The sequence below is a fragment of the Podarcis gaigeae genome, assembly GCF_964106915.1.
Source record: "Podarcis gaigeae genome assembly, chromosome: 8".
Classification (NCBI taxonomy): Eukaryota; Metazoa; Chordata; class Lepidosauria; order Squamata; family Lacertidae; genus Podarcis; species Podarcis gaigeae.
In genome coordinates, this window is record NC_139684.1 from 15461410 (window position 1) to 15484259 (window position 22850).

Sequence of the window (22850 nt, forward strand, 5' to 3'; positions counted from 1 at the left end):
GCATAGGCATTGGCTGCGGCTGATGGGAGCTGTAGTCCCAAACTTCTGGAAGGGTTGTATGCAAGTCCTGCACTAATGCAGCACAACATCTCATAATGCTAGCTTCATTCTCCATTTCTGTCATTGCACACAAGCACCAATTTGAAAAAATAGCAAGGAAACATAGATACACACATCAATACATAGACAAACACTTTGATAGTGTGCTATATAGGTAGAAGCTTACTATGTAGAGAAACACGTTTGCTGAATGCTTTTTTTCCAGCTGCCAGGAACAGCATTTCTGACAAAGGAAGTTCAAAAGAAATGGCCCTACCTGATAAGAGACTCCAGGATTGCTGGGGTTGGACCCTTCTGGAACTCCAGCTCCTTGTAGTGCAGTGCCTTAGCATATGCCCGGCATTTGGCTGCCCGCTCCCCCAGCAAGACAATGCCATTATCATCCCCCAAAGGCAGCGGCCCCTGCAAATACAGAAAGGAAGGCCAAAGAAAGTTCAGGACTCTGTCTTATAGATAGTAGGCATGCCCAGGGGCAAGAACAACGTTGGAAAATGGACCTTTGGGAGATGGAGGGGCCATAGCTGAGTGGTAGAGCATCTTCTTTGCATGTAGAAGGTTCCAGGCTCAATCCCTGGCATCTCCAGATAGGGATCGGAATGTCCCCTGGAGAACAGCTGCCAAACAGTGTAGAATCGTAGACAGTAATGAGCTATATGGACCCAGTGGTCTGACTCAGTATATGGCAGCTTTCTGTGACTGGGTCCCATCAAGCACCAGAGGCAAGGCGAGGTGAGATATAAGCAGTCCACAGCAGAAGCAGAAAGAGGCAAACAAGGTAATGGAAGCAGGACTGAAGGACATAAAAGCCATCCTCCTCACTGGTTGGTTTTCAAGGTTGATGTAAGTAGATAATCTCTTCCCCCATCCCCTCCGCTCCCCCAAAGGGATCCTTCAATGGCATCTTTACCTTGTCACTGTGCTCCATGAACTCTGCCAAGTTCAAAAGGGTCTGAGTGACCTCTGCTATATCTTGAGAAGTCAATGCCAATTCAATGCTGCGGATCAGCTCATCCTGCTGGTCTTCGTTGAGTTCAGACCAGCATGAAACAAATGCGGCATTAAAAAGATCTCTGGGAAGGGAGAAGAAGAGGGAAAGAGTGATGTGGCATTAAGCAAGCAAGTCATTAGTCTCCTTATATTAAGTTAAGGAGTAAAGAACGGAGTAAGCCCCGCTATTCCACAGGCCTAGAGTTGCAAATGTCAACAAACCCTGTTCACTAGAAAGGCCACCCAAAACAATGGAATGTTACTCAGGGTTTTTTGTTTTTTAAAAAACATAAAGCAGGATTTCTGGACTGAGTCACAGCACCTGCTGCTTCAGCAGTCTATCCGAAATTGATATTGGTCTCAGAGATCCAATGAAAGAGCCTATGTATTTCTTGGAGCAGGGTTAGCTTGAAAAGGCTAGAAAGGGATCTTGCTGAATTACTAGAGAAATTAGGATCCAAACCCACAAGAGACAACAGGATTACAGCCATAACAGATGCAGAATCAGCTGTGGATACAATTGTGGCATGGGTCTGAGGTTATCTGGGGACAAAATTAGGAGTATAATGAGACTTCTAAAGCAGAGATGGGGAATCTGTGGCTCTCCAGGATACAGCTGCACTCACATTCCCATCATCTCTAACCACCTGCAATGCTGACTCGGGTTGATGGACTCCAACTCCCTTTTGGAAAGGCTGCAGGGGTTCCACCCCTGGTCTAAAAATGCAGCCCTGAATTTGCTGTCAGGAAGGCCTCTTGCTGCTGAAGTGCATAGCTAACTTATGTAACTCACTCACACAGGAGGCAGTGATGGCCACCAACCAAGATGGGTTTAAAAGAGGATTAGACAAATTCATAGATGCCAAGGCTATTTGATGCCTGGCGTGCTCTGGTCCATGGGGTAACAAAGAGTCGGACACGACTAAACAACAACAACAGCTATGATAGCTGGGACGCGGGTGGCGCTGTGGGTTAAACCACAGAGCCTAGGACTTGCTGATCAGAAGGTCGGTGGTTCAAATCCCCACAACGGGGTGAGCTCCCGTTGCTCGGTCCCTGGTCCTGCCAACCTAGCAGTTCGAAAGCACATCAAAGTGCAAGTAGATAGATAGGTACCGCTCCGGTGGGAAGGTAAACGGCGTTTCCGTGCACTGCTCTGGTTCGCCAGAAGCAACTTAGTCATGCTGGCCACATGACCCGGAAGCTGTACGCCGGCTCCCTCGGCCAATAAAGCGAGATGAGCGCTGCAACCCCAGAGTCGGCCACAACTGGACCTAATGGTCAGGGGTCCCTTTACTGTTACTTTTTTAGCTATGATAGCTATGCTCTGCTCCCACAACTTGTAGCAATAAGGCTTCTGAATACCAGTTTCTGGAAACCACGAGGGGGGCAAGTGGGTAGAGTGCTCTTGTTCTCATGTCCCACTTGTGCATTTCCCACAGGCCTCTGGTTTGCCACGGTCATAAAAGGATGCTGGACTAGAAGGGCCACTGGCTTGATCTAGTATGCTCTTATTTTCTACGGCTCCGGGTACATGCAGGATCAAATGATTGAATTTTATCATTTGCATACATAAGAAACAGGACATCTAAAACAGATATAAACAATTTTATGCTTTGCTTCTGGCCTGATCACCAGCAACTCTACTTTAAAGGTGATCAGGCTAAGAATGGGCTTTGCCCGAGACCTAAAGAGAATGACAATCCAATTCAGTATAAGGCAGCTTCGTGTCTGTTCTGAGCTCTTATTTGTACCCGCCATAGCCTCCATAAAATACACGACACCTAACCCGTTTGCCATCTAAGTAGATGTTCTCCCACAACAGCATGGAGATGAAACTAACAATGGCCAGTCACAAGGGCCGTGTATGCTACCTGCAGGGTCAGAAGCAGCAGAATCTCTGAATATCAGTCGCCCTTACTGTGGGCTGGCTTCCCATTAAGTGATCTGGTTGGCCACTGTGAAAAACAGGCTGTTGGACTAGATGAGCCTTTGGCCTGATCCAGCAGCTAGGCTCTTCTAATGTTCTTACAGTGAAGGGACTGTTTCTGGGGTGAAGAGCCAACAGCCTCACAGCTATTCGTAAGGCAATCTGCCCAGAAATATATGAAACTGGTCACCCAATGGGACCTTACGCCAAGAAACAGATGTCTGTGGCAAAGACGGCTGGCAGGGAAGGAGGCCTCCGTTCTGAAGGTCAGAGGTGAGAGGCGCCAACATGACTAATTGTTTCCATTTCCCTTTTAGGTAACAGGTTGGCTCTGTGCTTATGGCTCTTGAGATTCCTGTCCTCAATGTGCAGGGGATCTCTGCTTGATCCCTCCTGCCTGTCCCCTCCACACCACTATTTTTCAGCTCTTCTGGTTCTCCAGAAACCCAGAAACTACAAAGAAGTTAGTAGTTTTCTCTGTGTTCAGAGACAGGACACCCTTGCATAGCAGATGCTGAGAACTAAAGCAAAAGAGGGCTATTGCCTTCACACCCTGCTTGGTCACAGTGAAAAACAGGCTGCTGAAGTAGATAGACCCTCGGCCCAAATCAGCGAGACTCTCCTTACATTCTTCTTGAACCCATCCCCTGAGAGGGAGTCCCATCCTGCTGCTACTTCTCATTCCCTGTCTCGGGATCGAACAACAGGACCAGACCAACTGGTGCCCTCCAGGGTGAAAGTGGGCCAACTTGTCTGCATTAGAACGCTGAATGGGGCACACAGAGAATAGCTTCCTTCTCAAACACAGGCAAATTTCTTCACTTCTCTTAAGATGGCTAAAGGCGGCCTCATCTGGATTTGAACACTCAATCCAATAAATGTTGGAACTCCTTAATTCTGTGAACCACAAGGCAGCTTAGAGGTTAAAGTGAGACTTTGGGGGAGGACTATCTCCTCCTCCTTCATCCAATACTGCCTGCCACACACATGCAGTTACAGCATTGATTGTGGCAACAGTTCTCGAGTTCCTTCTGCTAGAAATATGTATAGAAACCTCCAACTCACTCAAAGCAATTAAATTAGTGAGAAAAGTCCACCAGTTGTTACACACACACACACACACACACACACACACACACACACTACACTTTACAGTGTGATCCAGAGCATCGGGAAAGATTAGGGCAACTTTGATAGCGGCAGTGTCGCAGAAGCATGGAAGTGTCTTTATTGGAGACATCATGCCCTCAAACTAATTTCACTGCATTTTACAGCACCTTTTCCGTTTAATATTATATGCTGGAAATAGCAGAAGACGCATTAAAAAAAGAAAGCAGCCGGCGGGGGGCAGGGTTTCCTGTCTGTGATCTCTTTAAAAAACCCAAAACACCTTAAGGAGATGCCAGTCCAGGGGGACGGTGGGGAAGTTGGCTATGAAATCAGATTCCCAAATGGTTTTATTTGCCCCCGGACAGCAGTTAAAAGCTCTTTCCATGAATGCCTTTGCCCTTCTATTTCCACCTCTTTTATGGCACTTGGCTTCAGCGGACGCACAGTTAGGAGAGGCAGGAAATGTCAGTACCTGGCCATAGGGTTATAGGCCTGGGCCAAAGCCCAGCATGAGCGCAGGGATGGCGATGAGGAATCCTTCAGCAGCTCCAAGCTCAGTCGTCGCAGCCACTCCAGCCAGTCATCTTTGGAAACTCTCCGTGCTGCTCCCCAGGCCTGATGGAATGCACACAAAGGACACTTTCATTGCACCGTGTTAAAAAATAAACACAAAAAGCCCCAGATCAAATCAGCTACGGAGTGGGCCACAACTCCATTGTTTTCTCCCCCTCCAGCTATTAAAATTCCAAAACAATTTAGCTAAGTGCAAAGCGTAAACAGCTAAATGCATGTCTTGGCTCAGAAGTATAATGAACTTATCATGTTTTTAAGGAAGGTTAAATAGACAGCTTAGACAGCACTTGCTTTCCAGCCAACAGGCCTCAGGTTCAATGCATGGCCTACCTCCAGTCTGGGAAAGACCCTCCTCTGCCCGAGATCCTGGGAAGCCACTGTCCACCAGGACACAAAGTACTAGGCTAGATGGCCAGATAGTATGACCTAGCAGAAGGCAGCACCCAATACATTTCTCTTACATTAAGCAAGAAAAAAGGAGAGAGAAATATATCCCAAGCAACAGTTTTGGAAGCAATTTGATTTTTTTTGCATATACGAATATGTTATCTTTAATTGGCTGTCATTGCTTTCTGAGAATTTAAAAGCAACCAAGTGACTAGGATGCCAACTACAGGTTTTTGTTCCATGTGATACTTTATACAGAACGAGTGTGAGTAGATGACCCAATCACATCCAATGCATGGAGGGAGAAAGGTTGTTTTGGAGGGAGAAAGGTTGTTTTCTGCTGCTCCAGAGAAGCGGACACGGAGCAATGGATCTAAACTACAAGAAAGAAGATTCCACCTAAACATTAGGAAGAACTTCCTGACAGTAAGAGCTGTTCAACAGTGGAATTTGCTGCCAAGGAGTGTGGTGGAGTCTCCTTCTTTGGAGGTCTTTAAGCAGAGGCTTGACAACCATATGTCAGGAGTGCTCTGATGGTGTTTCCTGCTTGGCAGGGGGTTGGACTCGATGGCCCTTGTGGTCTCTTCCAACTGTATGATTCTACATTTGGCAAAATTGCCTAATCCACCAACAGAGATGTGGTGCCCACTTCCCTCAAATCATGCAGAGATACAGCAGGTGGCTTCTATGGCTGCCACTTTTGGCTCATAACCTGTTTTTCTTCTTGTTACAAACACATGCACACAGATATGGGCGATGGTTACATAATTTTAAAAATTAATTATGTAAACAATGAATGAATGTATGCCTTGCATGCCACACATGAGAAAAACTTATTCGGGGTTTATTTTGTAAGGTACAACAATCACTGGGTTGCCACACTAATTTCATAAAAAGGCATCTATTCCACAGGTGATGTTTCTATACTTTTAATAGCTCGAGAGAGCACTGCAAACACAGGCACTTCCTTTTAGATCTGACCAAGGGCTACACTTTGATCATACCCATTCAATGTAATTGCATTAATGCCCAACTGGGAACAGCTGGAGGAGGAAACGTTATGCATGAAATAAAACTCCTGAAAAGCTACCAATTTTCCTGTCAGGAGCCTGGGAGTGGGGTTGCACAGTGGTCTGCTGTAAAGGAAGGGGCAAAAGGACCTCTGGACTTAAACATGGTTCTCAGGGTTTAAATGGTTCATGGAGCCACTTTCCAGAAAGCAGGAGGCTCAGAGTTTGAAAGCATTTTAAATACATGTGGGCCCATCTCCCACCTTGTGCAACAATAACAGTGCAGGAAGAATTTTGACCAGTGAATGCGTAAAAAGAATTTACAAGATAACATAAAATAATGCAAGCTCTGACCCAGAGGAAATGCAAAAGCTTGACCCTTTTGTGTTTGCTCTGCAATGGTCCATTCACAAGTCGCCACTTCGTGCTGCTGTAATCGATCAGGAAATATGTGTGTTTGTGAACCAGCTGCAAACTGTGTAATCTCCAGTGGAAGGCTGGCCTCTAAGAAAATGCTAAAGGTTTCCTCCTTGGTCCTTCTCAATATATGCACTTAATAAATCTCCCTTACACTCTGTTGTAGGATGAATACTCATACTTTGCTTACACACACCCCAAGCAACATCCTCTGACCTGGAAAAAGGGAAGGTTCTGAAATGGACCTCACCATGCCTAGGGAAGCCTCACTTAAAAAACAAAACAAACAAAAAAACACAACTTTTTTTAATTTTGGAGATTCAATGTGGACAAATTTGAGGGTCACTGAAGCAATTCCTTTAAGCTTGGTGGAAAATGGAAAACTGGCCCTGAAGGCATTTCTGAATCATCATCATCATCATCTCCTTTAATAATAAGACTTCTTTCTGAAAAGCACCCATTAGTCTCAACTAATGAGTCTCTACAGGATGCAGTGCCCCCCCCGACTACCTTTTGCAAGTTGATGGTGCTGACATGCAGCTTCTTCATAGGGCCTGTTTCCACAGGACCACTGGCTAAAGCCTCTCCTTGGTTGCTCCTTTGCATGCGGTGCTGGTAGATCAAGGGATCTTCTTCTTCATCAGCAAGGGTGTAGCCCTAATTTGAGAGCAGATCTGTCATTAAACCGTGCTGCGCCTGACACTGCTGATTTCAATTAGCTTATTGCTCCACCAAGAGCCACCACTGAATGGCTTGACACCTTAACACGAATCCATCAGCCTCCCCTCAGCCTTCCATGTGACTACTTTAAAGAAGTCTGACCTTCACAATCCTGCAGATGAGGACATCGTACCGCTGGTGGTTTATCCTGTGGCGCACCAACACCTTGTTGACCATCGGGATGAAAATTTGGTACTGCAAACAAAAGGAAATGGTCACCAAGAGACTGTGGGCTGGTTCACTCAGAATGCGGAACAGTGATTTAAGCACTACATGGGAGAGCTGAAATGAGTCGAAGCAAAGTGGCAGGCTCATGCATATCCCTTTGTCCACAGCCAGGAGTTGATGTTTTAAAACAAGCTATTGGTTTGTTAAAACAAGTCAGCTTCATAATCTAATTGCTGAAGCTGGCTTGGCTTGAAACTGACTAGTTTGCTATAAACCACTTATCCCTGTTTCATATACTTTGAAACTGGAAGGATACTTTGAAACTGGAAAATAAATGCTAGCAAACTCCATCTCCTTCCTGCAATAAATTAATGCCCCATTTGAAGTATGTGGGTGCACACAGATGTGTACACTGAGCAGGACAACATTCCAACCAAGCAAGGGACTATTTGAGAAGCCACACACCACTTCAGGGGGAAAGTATTTACCATATTTTTTCCGTCTATAAGACTCCCCCATGTATAAGATCCCCCCTATTTTGGGGGACTTCAATTTAAGAAAATGGGGGATCTATCAGTGTACAAGATGCCCCCAAATTTTGGACATTTTTTTTAGGGGGGAAACTTAGTCTTATACACGGAAAAATTTGGTAAATTAGAAGACAAAAGATTTCAAGTCAAATACCACCCACTGCTCCAAAAAGCTCTATCTCTGGAAAAATGACCTTTCTTACCTTCTTCCCTAGCTGGAAGACCAATGATGACAGTGTGTCCATGGCAGTCGTCCGAAGCTCTGGGCTCTGGTCTAGGGTCCGCACTATGGGATGGATGATCCGTGAGGCGTAATCAGTGAAATCTAGAGACTCTGTCAAGCGATCCACAGTTTCTAAGGCAGCTCTGAAGAGAGGGGGTTTTTTTGGGGGGGGAGGTAGCAGCAGAAAAGAAGCATTTTGATTATTATCTAAACTGAACTGAACACTTGAGGTAAAGATACACATTGTAAATTCTTTGTATAGGTGTGTAATTTAAATTAATAAAGATTATTATTTTTTTAAAAAAGATACACATGGTTTATGTAAAAAAACAACCTATAAACTCAAGTTGGTAAAGCTTTGGGGAAATATACGAGTAGTACCAACTGCATCCTTTTTTCCCTCTGAGGAAGAGGGAGGGACTATGGAATTGGCTTAATATTCACATCAGGTAAAGAGGTATTAAAAAGTGAGGAGGAAGATATGATCTTCTCTTTGAACAAAAGGATATTCCTCTGCCTTTCTTTGTCCAATAGTAATCATATCAGTGAGCAGAGAGAAAGGGTGGTGTTGACTTCTCACCACCCCCTGACTATCAGCTTCTTTTTCTTTGGAGTGACAACAACTTTGAGTCAAGGAGGTTACAGTTTTTCTGTTTTGCGAGAGGGAAGTGAAAATGCATAGTGGGAAGACAAGGCAGAAATGAAAGTCACAAACTGATTTTATGCACGTGCTGTTGTTTCAAAGCTTTTTCAAATTCTTAAAAAAACTGAAAACATTATTGTATTGTTTATTGTATCGCCATAGTGGGCTCCCTAGAGGAAAGTGCAGGGTGAAAATCTAAAGAATAAATAAAAAATATGTGCAATTGTTTCTAACTGTGTTTATATATGTAACAAATTGCTTATGAATATATATTATAAATTGCTTATGAATGTCTCACTGAAAGGAATTCATAACTGAAACAACAACTGGTTGTAGCCAATGTTCACCCCACTCAAAGTAGAGCCATTCAAGTTAATGAAGATGACTAACTTAGGTCCATTAATTTGAATGAGTCTACCCTAAGAACGTTTTATTTGGATAAAACCCAATAAATGTGGCATCGCCAAGGAACATGCTTAGGGACTACCCTGCAGAGAGAAGTATACAGGAGAGACCAGCACTTACTTGCGAGCTGACAGTGGGGCATCTGGGGCGTCAAAAAGCTTTACAATGGGAGGTAGTAATAAATGCAGGTAATCGTCCAGATTGGCTCCAAATAGCTGGATGGCGTTCAACAGCTGGAAAGGAGAGAAAGCTCAATAGGAATGACATTCAAACAGTCACTGTAAGATTAACCACAAGAATGCTTTAAAGCGGAAAACTAGGGATGGGGACCCTGGGACCTTCCAGATGTTGTTGGACTACAACTCCCATTAACTTTAACCAGCACTTCCAACGTCTAGGAAAGAAGGGAGCTATCATCCAATAATATGTGGGAGGCCACAGGTTCTCAGCCACCTGTCCAAAAACATCAAGTGAATGTTAGAGAATGATCAGTTCCCTGCTCAAGCCACACACCTCCCCGTGCTTTTCCCACTTGGTAGAGAAGACTGGGATAATTTCACACCACTGAACAAAATACCTCCCTCGTAGAGAATGTATTGCAGCTGATCATGTTTGCCTGAATACTAAGGCAAGTCATGCCATTCATTTAAAGAACATGGCTTCCCCCAAAGAATCCTGGGTAGTTTACCCATACAGAGCTACAATTCCCAGCACTCTTAACAAACTACAGTTCCCAGGATCCTTTGGGGGAAGCTGGAGGGAGGGAGAGAGAGAGAGAGAGAGAGAGAGAGAGAGAGAGAGAGAGAGATTTAATTCTATTAATGTTCAATTGGTTTTTAACCTCCCCCCCCAATGTTTTGATCTGTAAGCCATCAGGGAAAAAGGCAGAGAATGAATGAATGAATGAATGAAATACTTTAAATATATGGTGTGTATGCACCCTAATGGTATTACATATTCATCTGAATGCAACAGCAAAGGGGCATTTTTAAATTAATGAGGTTTCCGGAAAGATGCTAAATGCCAGCTGAACCACACTCAATCCACCATTTAAAAACTGTCCTGAAATACATTAGTGGTGACACCCAGGTGCCATCCAGGACCGCTGCCCCAATGCAGCATTGTGCTCACCTTGGTGGAGACGCTGCGGCTGCTGCTGCTGTCATGCATGAAGACTCGCAGCATGTGAGGGATGAGTTGGGGAAGGTAGAGCTTGAACTCCCCACCTAAGGCCACCACAATTTGCTCAATGAGGAGGATAATGGTGCTCTGTATCGAGTTGTTCACAACCCAGAAGTCCTGGAGGGAGAAAGGAGAGTTTGGGGGTGGAGACACTTTGAAAAATACGAAGCTAAAGAACACTTGGCATGTAGGATGAATTAGGGAAGCTTCAGGTGACTCTCAAGTCCTCCGAAACTTAAGATCCCACACAAACTGCATCTATTGCCCGATCCAGCAGGCTGTTCTCACCGTGGCGAACCAGATGCCTATGGGATATGCATAAGCAGGACATGTGCGCAATAGTAGTCTCACACGCATGATCCCCAGCAGCTGGTATGCAAAGGCAGAACATCATGGCTAGTGGGTATTGATAGCCTTACCCTACATGAATTTGTCTAATCTCCTTTTGAAGTGGTTCAAGCTGGCGGCCATTACTATGTCTTGCAGTGGTGCATTTCAGTTTTAACTATGTGCTGTAGGCCTCTGCACCATGCTGAAATACAATCCTCCTGTCTCTCACCTGGCTTCATAAATGGGTCTGCCTGTTATGCAGCCTACCAGGCAGGCTGCCAGAAGAACCTGAAAGGATTATTACCCCCAAGCCAAAGTGAGGGAAATGATTTTCTTGTAAGCAAAGCAAAGTTAGCACACATGACCTGGAACAAAATAAACACCAGGGCATGGACCACAACCACCACCAACTCAATTTCCCTTTCCAGTGCAGAGCAAATAAAACCAAGCCAGGCTTGACTTCAATAAAGAGTTAAATCTTTACCACCTGATGCCTCTTAATAGGATCAAAGGGAATCTGGGCCCAGTAAACCACAAAACTCTGCCTTAATACATCTGTGCCATATAAAATGCTTCTAATAAATTTTCAAGGTATATATCAGAACTCTTTAATGCCCAGCTGTACTTTTGAGAAGCCTCTTGCCAAAATTAAGGTGCCGAGGCTGGTGGCTCTCAAGCTTCCAGTGCCTCAGCTGCAGGACATTTCTGATGTTCTCAGCTGCTGCTGCCAGTCAGGGCAGATAACTCGATGGGCTAATAGTATGAAGTTGCTCCTTGTGCCCTTACAGAGTCCATGTTTTCTGCAAGAAGTCTTTTAGAAGAAGCACTGAGCTAAAAGGCAGCTATACTTACTCTCATAAGGGTGACAATTTCATCCATGTAAGGTCGGATGTGGCTTCTCACAAAGGACACCAACATCCCCAGCTGCTGGAACAGGAACTGAAAGGAGCAGGGAAAGGGGTTATAGAAACGTAGGTCAGGCTTGGGACAGAGCAGTTCTCAGGAACTCTTGCTCATAAGCTCTTTACAAGAACAGCCAGCCACCACGCTGCTATGGCATGCTGCAAACACAGGGCTCAATTTTGCTTTGGAACCGTTTCTGTGAAGTTCACAGGCACTCCTGTGCACAATTCAAAATCTTGGGTGCACACACACAAGAGGCATTCAAACAAGCCACAAAGCATCAAGACATGCAAGTGCTGACACCATGACTGGAGCGCCACAGAACTTCGCCAACTCATCCCGCCCCAACTTGCCCCACCAGCCAAACTCACCCAGGGTTTTCATGATATCCAAGCCATGCCCCCCTCTTGCACCCCACTTCCCTCTCTCTCAAACGCTTTCGCTCTCATGTGCCTAGATGCATTTGTAAGCACACGACACACAGCAAGAGAATCCACATCCTTTTCAGAAGAAAAGATGGCCGAGCTCTATGCTGAAAGTTCACCTTTTACTATCTTGTCAATATCCGTTTGGTGGTTCAGCTGAACAATGCAACAGAAGAGGGGAGGAACTAGCTCTGTAAATTTATTAGGAGGCTGTTGCAGAAAAGTGTGGGAAATTAGCTGGAAAACTATTTTGTGAAAAAACAGGTTCATTCACTGTTTCTATGACAGTATTAAATATAGGTATATTCACACAAAAATATGAGTAAAATGGCTACTATTGTGACAGGTTAGGTTACATGTTGGGTGGGGAGACTACTTGCATTTTGTAAGGACTTAACAGGAATGCATTTCCTTTCCTGGGGACCTTGTTAGCTTAGTTCATGCCAGGGAAAGTTGTCCCCAAATGAAGCCTGCTTCTTTTTTGCTTAGTTCCTATGCTGGGTGTTGCTTTATGACATAGTGCCTTTGCGGAGGGGAGAACCATGTGCTGAAATAGGCTCAAAGCCTGTTGCCTGGTTGGTATGCCATCGGCTAAACAGCTTTGATGCCATGGAATGTTCATAAACATTCCAAATTTGGGGTCGGGGGATAAGAGGTACAAGCAACAGAATCTTAGCAGCAAAGCTTTCATGAGGGAAGCAAAAGGTAAGTTTGGATGGGGTTCTGTGGGTCTGGCAGAAAGGGAAGCAGCGACAAGGGGTGCAGAGACAGGCGGGGTGGGGGATGAGGCCTGAAAAGGTACAGGCCAGTAATTCTATAGGGACTCCTAGGGAATGGAAAAACTGTGTGGTGTGTGCAGGAAGGGAGAAGTTAACAGGCAAAGGAGTAGGGAGGACAAAGAGGTGAATTTCACATATTGCCTACAACTAAAACATCTATATTTGGGTCCGGTTTCTTTTGTACAGTACTTCCATTTATTTTTATTAAAGATTTTCTCGGTTTACAAAAGTACATGCCTTGCCTCTTTTTTCAGGTTGTACAGTCTTTCTTACAAATCAGTTACATTTGTTGTGAGACATTAGTGTTGAGTACAGTATAAGGTTGGGGAAGAAGAGCGGGGAGAGGAGGGGTTAGGTGGTGAGGCTTATATTCTTTTGTATAGTGTATGTGTGGGGTTTTGTGTCAGCGTCAACTGGGTAGGTTCTCTTTCTATTTGTTTATTGCATTATTACCTTTCCTTGGCATTGATAGGTATTGGGGGGCAGGGTGTGGTTGGTTGGTTGTGTGTGGTTGGTTGCAGTGGGGTTTGTTTGCATTTGTGACGGGAGAGGGGAAGGCTTGTTGGGTAAGGTAAGCTAGATTGATTCATAGGCTGTCGGTAGATTCTTGTTGTCGTCTTCAGTACTTCCATTTATCAAAGATGTGTAACACCGAGCTTGACATAAAGCTGCCTTTGCTTGGGAATAAAAGATGCTTTATACACATCACATGAAGTGCCCTGTTTAGGTGTTTAAATGCCGTATGTACCCACCTCAGCTCTTCTCCCCAGCACACTTTCACCATCTTCTTTTACCTGAAAATTTGTAAAAAGAGTAGGCAAAAGTATGTAGCTTTCAAGGAAGTCAGATCAAGTCTGGTCCAGGCACCCAGAGCACCAGAATTTGGCCTTGAAATCCACAAGCTGTTCTGTTCTGGGAGAGAACCAGCCGGTGGTGGCTGCAGTCCTACAAAGGTAACTTTAACAGCAGTACATGCCGGGGAAAGCTCATCCCACATACAACACACAGCTCTTAACCAAACATACATTCCTAGCTTGTCCAATCTACATACATGGAGCTCAATCCAGGGAACAACCTGAGCCCTGTTCCCTCTTTAATGTTTTGAATCTGTGCTAATATTTTAAGAGATTTTGACAGGACTTGCACAGGCCCTAATTCCTCCAAATTGCGCTCCATTCGGGAAGCAAAATCAAGCAAAAAGCAGTTGAGGCCTTTGTGGGTCCCAGTGCAATTTCAATAGTTGTTTTCAGTTTGGCAGACAAACTGAAAACTCCTGGTTCCAATCCCAGCCTATTGGGTATGCCAATGACAAAGCAAACACACTTTTTTTGTCTCAGATCCTTACCATCCATTATTATAATTTTAAAATTAATGATAGGGCCTTGCAGTTTGCTTGAAGCAGAACATAAATTTAGGCCGCGGTTTAGTTCTTTGGTGGCAAGCGGAAGCGTATCCACAATCAACCATAAGAGTTTCTTAAATCTGATATAAACACTATAGGTTATATCCAATCTTAGTCCTCTTTAGAGCAAGTCCATTGAAATTAATAAGAGCATAAGAAGAGCTTGCTGGATCAAGCCAATGGCCTATGTAGTCCACAATGCTTGTGGGAAACCCTTAAGCAGGATCTAGGCACAAGAGCAACTCTCCCCTCCTGTGTTTTCCGGCAATGGGTATCTGGAAGCATTACTGCCTCCACTGTGGAGGCAGAGCACAGCCATCATGGCTGGTAGCCATTGATAGCCTCCTCCTCTAAGAATTTATCCAATCCTCGGTTTACAAGAAGTTCTGTGAGGAGTAATTTAAGAAATATTGTAAAAATGGAAAGGGGGAGATGATTTGTTAAGAAAGGTAAAGGCAAAATTCAGTCAAGAATTGCAGGAGAAGTGATCAGGACGGAGGATTATCAGAGGTGTTGAAGGAAGTCCAAATAAGAATATGTATGTAAGAATTTGTGTGGTATGTGGTATTTGTGTGGTATGTGGTGTGGTATGTCTTTAAAAAAAATTGTACATTAAAATTATATATATATATATATAAATGTACATTTTTAAAAAGAATTTATCCAATCCTCTTTTAAAGCCATCCATGTTGGTGGCCATCACTGCCTCCCTGTGGGAGTGAGTTCCACAGTTTAACTATGCACTGCATAAAGAAAGACTTTTTATTTGTCTTGAATCTTCCAACGTTCAGCTTCAGTGGATGACCTGGAGCTCTAGTGCTATGAGAGAGGGAGAAAGACTTTTCTATATCTACTTTCTACGTGGCATGCATCATTTTATAAACTTCTATCATGCCACCTCTTCCTCGCCTTGTCTCTGAACTTAAAAAGTCCAAAACACCGCAACTTTTCTGCACAATGACGTTGCTCAACTCCCTTGATTATTTTGCTGGTCCTTTTCTAAACCTTTACAAACTCTACAACATCCTTTTTGTGGTGAGGCAATCAGAACTATACACTGTGTTTCAAATGGAGTAATGGGGATAACTAGCTTAGGTCCATTAATTCCAATGGATTTACCCTTATAAACTTAATTGGATACAACTCTATAGCTTTGGAATTAGTATTGAAACTTGCTCAGAGCAACCCGGCACCTGCCAGACCAAGGTGGGGGAGTCTGGCCAGCTGCGGCATCACACATGTGCTTCCCCTGCTGACGGTAGTGAGGGCAGCAGCCACAACCACAACAAAAAAGCAGCAGGCGACTGGTATAGAGGTCTGAAGGTTACAACAGGCAGAAGGGCAAGGGAGACCAGCGAAAGCTAGCTCAGAACAAAAGAGGCTTTACAAAAGTGGAAGCCACTAAATAGCAGGTCTTGTAAGGGAGCAGCGAAGAATGGTTAGTAACAGACGATATTCCAAAAAAGATTGAAACGGAGACGGGAAGCGGTCACTCACTTTTGCAGCATGCCTGCAGACACGGACAACTCAGCAACGCCCCATATTTCAGGAATCGGCCTTCTTGGTTTTGTTTCCTCAAAGCCGATTCTGGTTTCAGGGGAGGGTAGAGGAGGACAGACAAGGGCGCACTCACCTCGCGGATGGCACCATCACAAACCCGAATGACGTTGAGAAAGGTCGGCATGACCTGAGGCAGGAACTGCACACACTTGAGCCCGAGAGACTTGAAAATGAACGTGATGGCTTGGACCACCATTGTGTGGTGGTGGGACAAGGACTGGTCCCGGAAGATCCTCATGAGGGCCACCATGGAGACGGCAGGGTAGAACTCATCCAGGGGGAGGTTGCCCATGTTGACCAGCATCTCGCTGGTGCTATAATCGGCTGAAAAGGGAGGGAGAATTAACCACAGATATTGGGTGCGGGGGCTATTATGTGATCACTATACAGTGGTACCTCGGGTTAAGAACTTAATTCGTTCTGGAGGTCTGTTCTTAACCTGAAACTGTTCTTAACCTGATGTACCACTTTAGCTAATGAGGCCTCCTGCTGCCACCGGGCCGCTGCTGCATGATTTCTGTTCTCATCCTAAAGCAAAGTTCTTAACCCGAGGTACTATTTCTGGGTTAACGGTGTCTGTAACCTGAAGCGTCAGTAACCTGAAGCATCTGTAACCTGAAGCATCTGTAACCCGAGGTACCATTGTTACCCGAGGTACCAGTGTTGAGTCACTAACCCTAGCCAATGTGAAGACACTTTGGAGCTCCTAGGCTAGGGCCTTAAGACTCTGAGATTTTATTTAAAGAAGAAAAAGAAGAAGGAGGAAGAAGAAGTCGCTAGCCCTTTCAGAAAGAAAACTTTCTATGTGATTTCTGTGAAATGTGCCAGCCAAGCTGCTCCTGCCTGTCAAGTGTTTTTGGCCAACAAGTGAAATTAGAGCTCTGATTGATAAATGAGCTGTTGGACATCGGTCATCAGAAATCCCTAGGGTCCTAAAATGCTACTGGTTCCACTTTAGTGCACTTTTCCTGCTTCTATCTTATCCTTGGAATCTCAATAGTTTGCCCTTCCAGCTAGGATGCTTCTTCCATGTGGTGGGTTCACCTGAGATCAAGTAGTCCCTGAAAGCTATTTTCTGCAACTACTACTACACAGTAAGCATGGGTGGATGTTAAAGAATTCCCCCGTCCCACAAAAGCAAATGTGAAAACTTTGCAAGGAGGCTTAAGAATGCCTCCTGTTGTGCAGGTGCCAAGGACCAGGTACTTGTTAAAAATGCACTGTATAGTTAATTTATAGTACAATTGTATATGTGTCTCCTCAGAAGTAAGTCTCTGCGTTCAGCAGGGCTTACTTCCACAGACACAGGATGGCAGCCTAGGTTTTTGGTTTAGGACTGGGAGGAAACCAGGTTCATTTACCTTTAACAGAAGATATTCAACAGATTAAGTCTTTTCTAGTATGGAAATACAATGGGAAAATCTGTGCCATGACTGTACTCTCTAATTTTGTGCTATGCCACTTCCTACACTTTGTGTCTGGTGCCCCCAGCACTCTCTCCAAATCTGAAATGTGCCCATTGCCCCAAAAAGATTGGTGACTGTTGCTATAAATGACATGTCTCCAGCCTTAGTTTACCTAATTTATTCTGCAGTTGTAAACTATTTTGTTGAATCTATACTGCTGCCACAGAGCATAGGAAGAGGCAAAGGGCTGAATGAAGCACAGTTGCCCCCTGGCCCAATGGAAAGCTTATTTAGCCGCTAATCTCTTGCTTCTGAGAATTGCCAGGCACTGCCCACACCCTTTCAAACCAATCATACTGTTGGTTTCTCAATCCTGGGCATTTCAGAAAGCTGAATTTGGTGCCTTTCCTGCACTTGTAGATTTGCAGCCATAACCCACCAGGGTATCTAGCATACAAACACTGTGTTTAAACTCAACTGACTGTGGATAGCGCTTGTTTCAGCTCTATCATTACAATGGAGCAAGTATTTGAGGTATTACATAGTGCAGGGTTGTTGAAGAGAACCTCAACATGAAACACTAACCCCTCTTTGCCAGGAACTTTCCAGATCCCATCTCTGGCCAAACAAGCGTCTCCGTCAAACAATTTCCTTAATAAATGTTGATCATAAGTCACAGTATTAAGTGGCTTTTCAGTTCTCAGGAAAGCTTACAAGCTAATCAGTTATAGTCACAGCTGGAGAGAGGGAGATTTATAATATCCTCTACTTATTTTTGGCTTTCTTCTCTCCATTTGGCTCTCCATGCCAGAATCCTGGTTTTCCATCAAACCCTAAAAGAGCTCCAGCTCCAAATAGTGCAAAATTGGTGGGTGCTTCATTATAGCTGCTTGTAAGTTTAATTCTGTGGGTTCAGGACTTGGCCAACAGGCATATCATGCCCAATTTTGTAAATCCAGATTGCTACATTTGGGTGCAGGGAGGGGACTCTTTGAACCAAAGGAGAGCAGACAGAGGCAAACATCTGGCAGGCAGCTGCATGGTTCCACCCCATCAAGTAGTTTAGCACCTTTAAACTTTCTAATTCAGGAAACAGCTACACAAACAGGCAGAAAGAGACAGGAAATGAGAAAAACTGAGCTGACGTGTGAGGTTTTCATGGGCAGCCTCTCCTCAAAAGGGGAGCCACAATTTTTGTGGATGTGGAGACAGTTTCACCATTTAAAACCAGGCTGCTATTGAAGGCTAAACTGCCCATCAACTTCCTTTCTTTTAAGAAGGATGGGTAGATCATTATGTCTAAATAAATAAACTGAGTGGTTATTTGCAGGAAAGGTTTCAAACAGAAAAGTCTATGACTGCCACTTCTAGCCCATAGCTTGACTGAAATCTAAAGGGAATGGAAGCAGCTCGGTGGGAGAGCACAGTTTTTTTTCATGTTCAATCTCCAGGGAGGGCTGGGAAAAATGTCCTGTCTATAACTCTGTGGAGCTACTGCTGGTCAGCATCAACAATACCGAGACTTAGATAAACCAGACTCTGTATAAGGCAGCTTCTTATGTTTCAGCTCCCGCCAGCTCCAACCCAACACAGCCAGGGGTTAGAGATGATGGGAGCAGTAGTTCAACAACATCTAGAGGACTACAGGTTCCCCATCCCTGCCATTTAATATGCAGGCTAGGGGGCCTGTGGATTACATTTCCCAGAATGCTGCTATCACAGAGAAGGAAGGTACATGTGCTCCATTGAGAAAGGCTGATCTACAAACCACAATGTACGTTTCTTTCTTCACATGTAAATAGATTGAATCAACCTGATCAATCAATCAATCAATCAATCACATTCCATATAACTAGTTAAGAAATTGGAGGGTTTTTTGTGTTGTTGTTTTTTTAAAAGAAGGTAACATCCCTATATATCACCCATGTCTTCTGAGGAGAATCAAGGAAGATCACTGCTTATCAACACTGCTGAGCTATTAATGTAATGTTGGGGGAGGGGTTTGGCAGAGGAGTGGTGGTAGAAACCATCTAACCCATCCTCACAGCAGCCCTCTGAACAAGGTCTCCACCTATTTCCATTTTATTGATTCAAGCATGAGGCACAAGTATTCCAACTTGTGTATACATTTGTGGGTGGAACTGCAGGTTTAAAAAAATCCATGCACCCCACACCTTATCTACCAGCCAGAGGTCACCAATGGGATCCAGATGTTGCTTGGACTCCAACTCCCAGCAGCCAGAATGTCCAATGGTTCAGGGGATGGTGCTGGGAGGTGGAGTCCACAAACATCTGGAGGGAAGCCACATTCTATATCTTGGTCATAAGAATTTTGGGGGACAGGAGACTCAGCACCAAGGCTAAGAGCTCTTCCTTGAAGCAGACTGAATCCCTGGACCTCCCCTTTCTGAGTCTACTTACAAGAATCCTGGCTTGATTTAGACTCTGACAGGCTGACAGCAGAGGCATCCCGCGACTGGTCTATCATGCCAATGTTCACTTTGTGCTTGTATGGATCCAGTGCCCCCAGGAGACCAAGGACACGGATAGCCTAACAGGAACAAAAGATGTGGGATGGTGTGGGGGAAAGAATCATCATGCTTCAAAGGAAAGCATCATCAAAAGAAGCATCACCAATGCAAAAGGCAGACAATAACTGTGAAAGCACAACCTCAAACCAGCAATTCCAAGGACAGAATTTTGGCTTTCAGTGTACAGCTGGACAATCCTAAGAGTCTCAGATCTGGCTTAAATATAGATAGAGAGACAACAGCGACTGATTCAAAGCAGAGAATTTACCAGATGGGATGATTCTACCAGCTATCCATCAGCTAGGAGGCACTTTGGGTCACTTTTATCAAGCCTTCTCCACCTATTTATTTAACTTGCATGTTATAAATATGTCATAAAGCCTGCAAATATGGTATAAAACCTCAAAGCGGTTTACAAAAAGCCCTTCACATGTTTTCCCGCGCTACTGTCACCCTATCCCTAGCTTTAGGGATCTTTAAAAAGTACATCACACATTTTTTTAGAAAAAGTATTGATTTAAGTAACCCCCCCCCCCCAACCTGTGGAGCACCTGTAATCATTCAACGCACAATTGTGTGTGTTGGTCAAATTGGTCAAAGCACAAGAGAACATACTTCCATTCATCCCCTTTGGCATGAATTCAAGAGAATTTTTACCAAGCCTGCCCTTGTTTCTCAGCCCATAGCAGCCTACCTCTCTCCGGGTACCCTGGTTCTGCTCCGTCTTCAGGAAGTTCAGCAACACCTCCAAGAGAGTTGGATATTTCCTATAGGGTTCCACCACATAGCCAGTGCTGGCCACCAGCTGACCCAGGGTCCAGAGAGCCACCTGGAACAAATCCACCGTAAAAAAGAATGCTTTTTGTTTTTGAGACATAGTTAGGATTGTGGCTAATAGCCATTGATATCATTCTACAGGTCACCAGATTGGAGAACGTGGCCTTAGACATTAAAAAGAAACAGACTGAGAGATATAGGGGCAAGGAATGGCAATTTGGCTTAAACGTCAAAGGTAGGCACTAAGTCCTTTGCTGATTTTTTAACATTGTGCCTCCCAGTCTTCCTGGCTTGGGGAATTACCAGCGTGGCAGTGAGCTCCTGTTTTGTGTAAGTTCGGTTCATTCAATTTATACATGGCTTCCCACTAAAAAATGTCCCAAATCAAAACTAAAGAAAATGCAATACTAAAATCAAAGAAATATTTTTACAAACAGTATAGTATCACATCATTGCTGCTGCCCCAAACACCTAGGAAAACAAATGTCAAGGTGGGCACCAGGCAAGTCTCCCTGAAAAGAGCATTCCATACATGTGTGGCTATCACTGAGAAGGTTGTAATTTCTGAATAAATAAAGGGAGGAGGCGGCTTCCTGAATGAGCACTTTGCGGGGGTTTCTGTCCTATTATTGTTCTTCTAAATTTGGTATTAATGTCTGTTATGCTATCTGTATTTTAAGAATTGCAAGTAGCTTAGAGGCATCTTTTTGTGAAAAGTGATTCTTATAATGAAGTTTGCTTTGTACAATATTCTAAGATTAGAGAGGAAAATCAAAAAGGCTATCATGAAAGCAGGCCACGCTGCTCACCTGTCTCTTTGCAAGTAGGGAGGAGTCTTGGAGCATGTCCATGATAATGATGAAAAGCTCATCCACCCATTTCCTCATCTCCAGCCCGCTAACCTGATGAGGGAGGAAAAAGAGGATTTGGCGAGTGAGCAGAAGGAACAGAAAGTTTACAGGCATGAAGTGACCATGGCAGCGCTCACACTGCCATGAAAAGTGTGGCTCTGTCAAGCAAAATAAAATTCCAAACTTCTAGAGGTTTACCTGTGCCAGTTCACCAATGGTAGCCAGGACGTTATTGATTACTCCAGGGTTCGGATCAGGGTCAGGGTCTTTCAGTTTCACAATCAGTGCCTGTTGAATGACATGCAGAAGGAGGAATTTTGATCAGGGAGGAAAATAAGTCTGCGTTTGCGGCCCATTTCAGCCAAGCATTCATGCCCCGCCCAGAAAAGCACAGCGGATGTAAATCATTCAATTAATGGAGTAATGTATAAATGAATTCCGGGGGGGGGGGGGGAGAGACAACCATCCTACATGTGCTATGAAAGGCCTACCTTGAGAATGGGTTCCATATAGGGGCGGATAAGTCTCGGGGCATTGGAGACCAGGTGCCCCAACATCCTTGCACTCTGCTCTTTGATCCTGCCAACGCCACTGTGCTCCAGCTCTGTCAGGATCTGAAGGGGGGGGGGGGAAAGATGCCATGGAGGTGAGAGCTAGTATTTCCCCAGTTAGAAGGAGATTGGGAAGTAAATAACAGGCCTACAACTCCCATTCTCAAGCAGCAAAAGATTATCTTTCTCCATCTGGTCCTTATCTCTATGTAATGGAACAGTGGACTTTAGCCTCCAATGGAAGAAGCAAAGATAATGAAGAAAAGACCTGCTTGTAACATCAGGCCAGGTCAGGGGTGGTTTCAGTTTTGGTCAGGAAATCAGGCTGCTGGTTGGCTAGGAAGCTTCAACCAAGAACACACAATGAAGTCTTGACTCTCCACACCATAGTTCTTCAACTTGAGTCCCCAGATGTTGCTGGACTGCAACTCCAATCATCTGCAGCCAGCTTAGCCAATTGCCAGGGATTAGGGAGCCGTAGTCCAACATCATCTAGGGATTGAAGAAGCCCAACTCAAGCATTCATATTCTCTCCATCAATTGCACAAACCCACATTTTTCCTCCTTAGTTGGGGCATATGCAGGGAAAAGTCCAAGAAGAAAACTAAAAATGCAAAGGGGATCTTTTAGGTCCTCCTAATCTGCCCTCAGGAAGCCCCCCTTGTATGAGTGCACAAACACATCCCCATCTCCAAGGGAAAGGTTATAGTTTAGTTGCAGAGCACTTGCTTTGCATGCAGAAGGCCCCAGGTTCAAACCACAGCATCTCCAGGTAAGGCTAGGAATGCCCCGTCGGAAACCCTGGAAAGCTGCTGCTGGTTATTGTGCTAGATGGGCCAATGATCTCTGTGAGAAGGCACCACAATGTGGTACCCTGGGCCCTATGCCATGTGGGGAAAGAAAGATCCAGCCAAACAGAGTGTACACTCTGCTTGCCCATACTTTCCTTTAGACAGGGGTCAGCAAACTTTTTCAGCAGGGGGCCGGTCC

General features: G+C 44.6%; 1 protein-coding gene across 4 annotated transcripts in view; it reads right to left on the bottom strand.

Moving 5' to 3' along the window:
- Positions 1-22850, bottom strand: part of MTOR (mechanistic target of rapamycin kinase) — a 99879-nt gene that overhangs the window by 59842 nt on the left and 17187 nt on the right. For 2 of the 4 annotated variants that reach the window (XM_083750042.1, XM_083750041.1), the window contains exons 14-29: positions 21801-21923; positions 21508-21597; positions 21268-21360; positions 20376-20510; positions 19572-19701; positions 15818-16068; positions 13535-13576; positions 11528-11614; positions 10295-10462; positions 9284-9396; positions 8096-8258; positions 7297-7389; positions 6985-7131; positions 4560-4702; positions 968-1130; positions 317-462 (exon numbers count right to left, since the gene is read on the bottom strand). In XM_083750042.1, the coding sequence (XP_083606168.1) occupies positions 317-462; positions 968-1130; positions 4560-4702; positions 6985-7131; positions 7297-7389; positions 8096-8258; positions 9284-9396; positions 10295-10462; positions 11528-11614; positions 13535-13576; positions 15818-16068; positions 19572-19701; positions 20376-20510; positions 21268-21360; positions 21508-21597; positions 21801-21923 (2087 nt within the window). The remainder of the gene's footprint in view (positions 1-316; positions 463-967; positions 1131-4559; positions 4703-6984; positions 7132-7296; positions 7390-8095; positions 8259-9283; positions 9397-10294; positions 10463-11527; positions 11615-13534; positions 13577-15817; positions 16069-19571; positions 19702-20375; positions 20511-21267; positions 21361-21507; positions 21598-21800; positions 21924-22850) is intronic. The other 2 variants (XM_083750044.1, XM_083750043.1) reach the window with 1 other exon arrangement.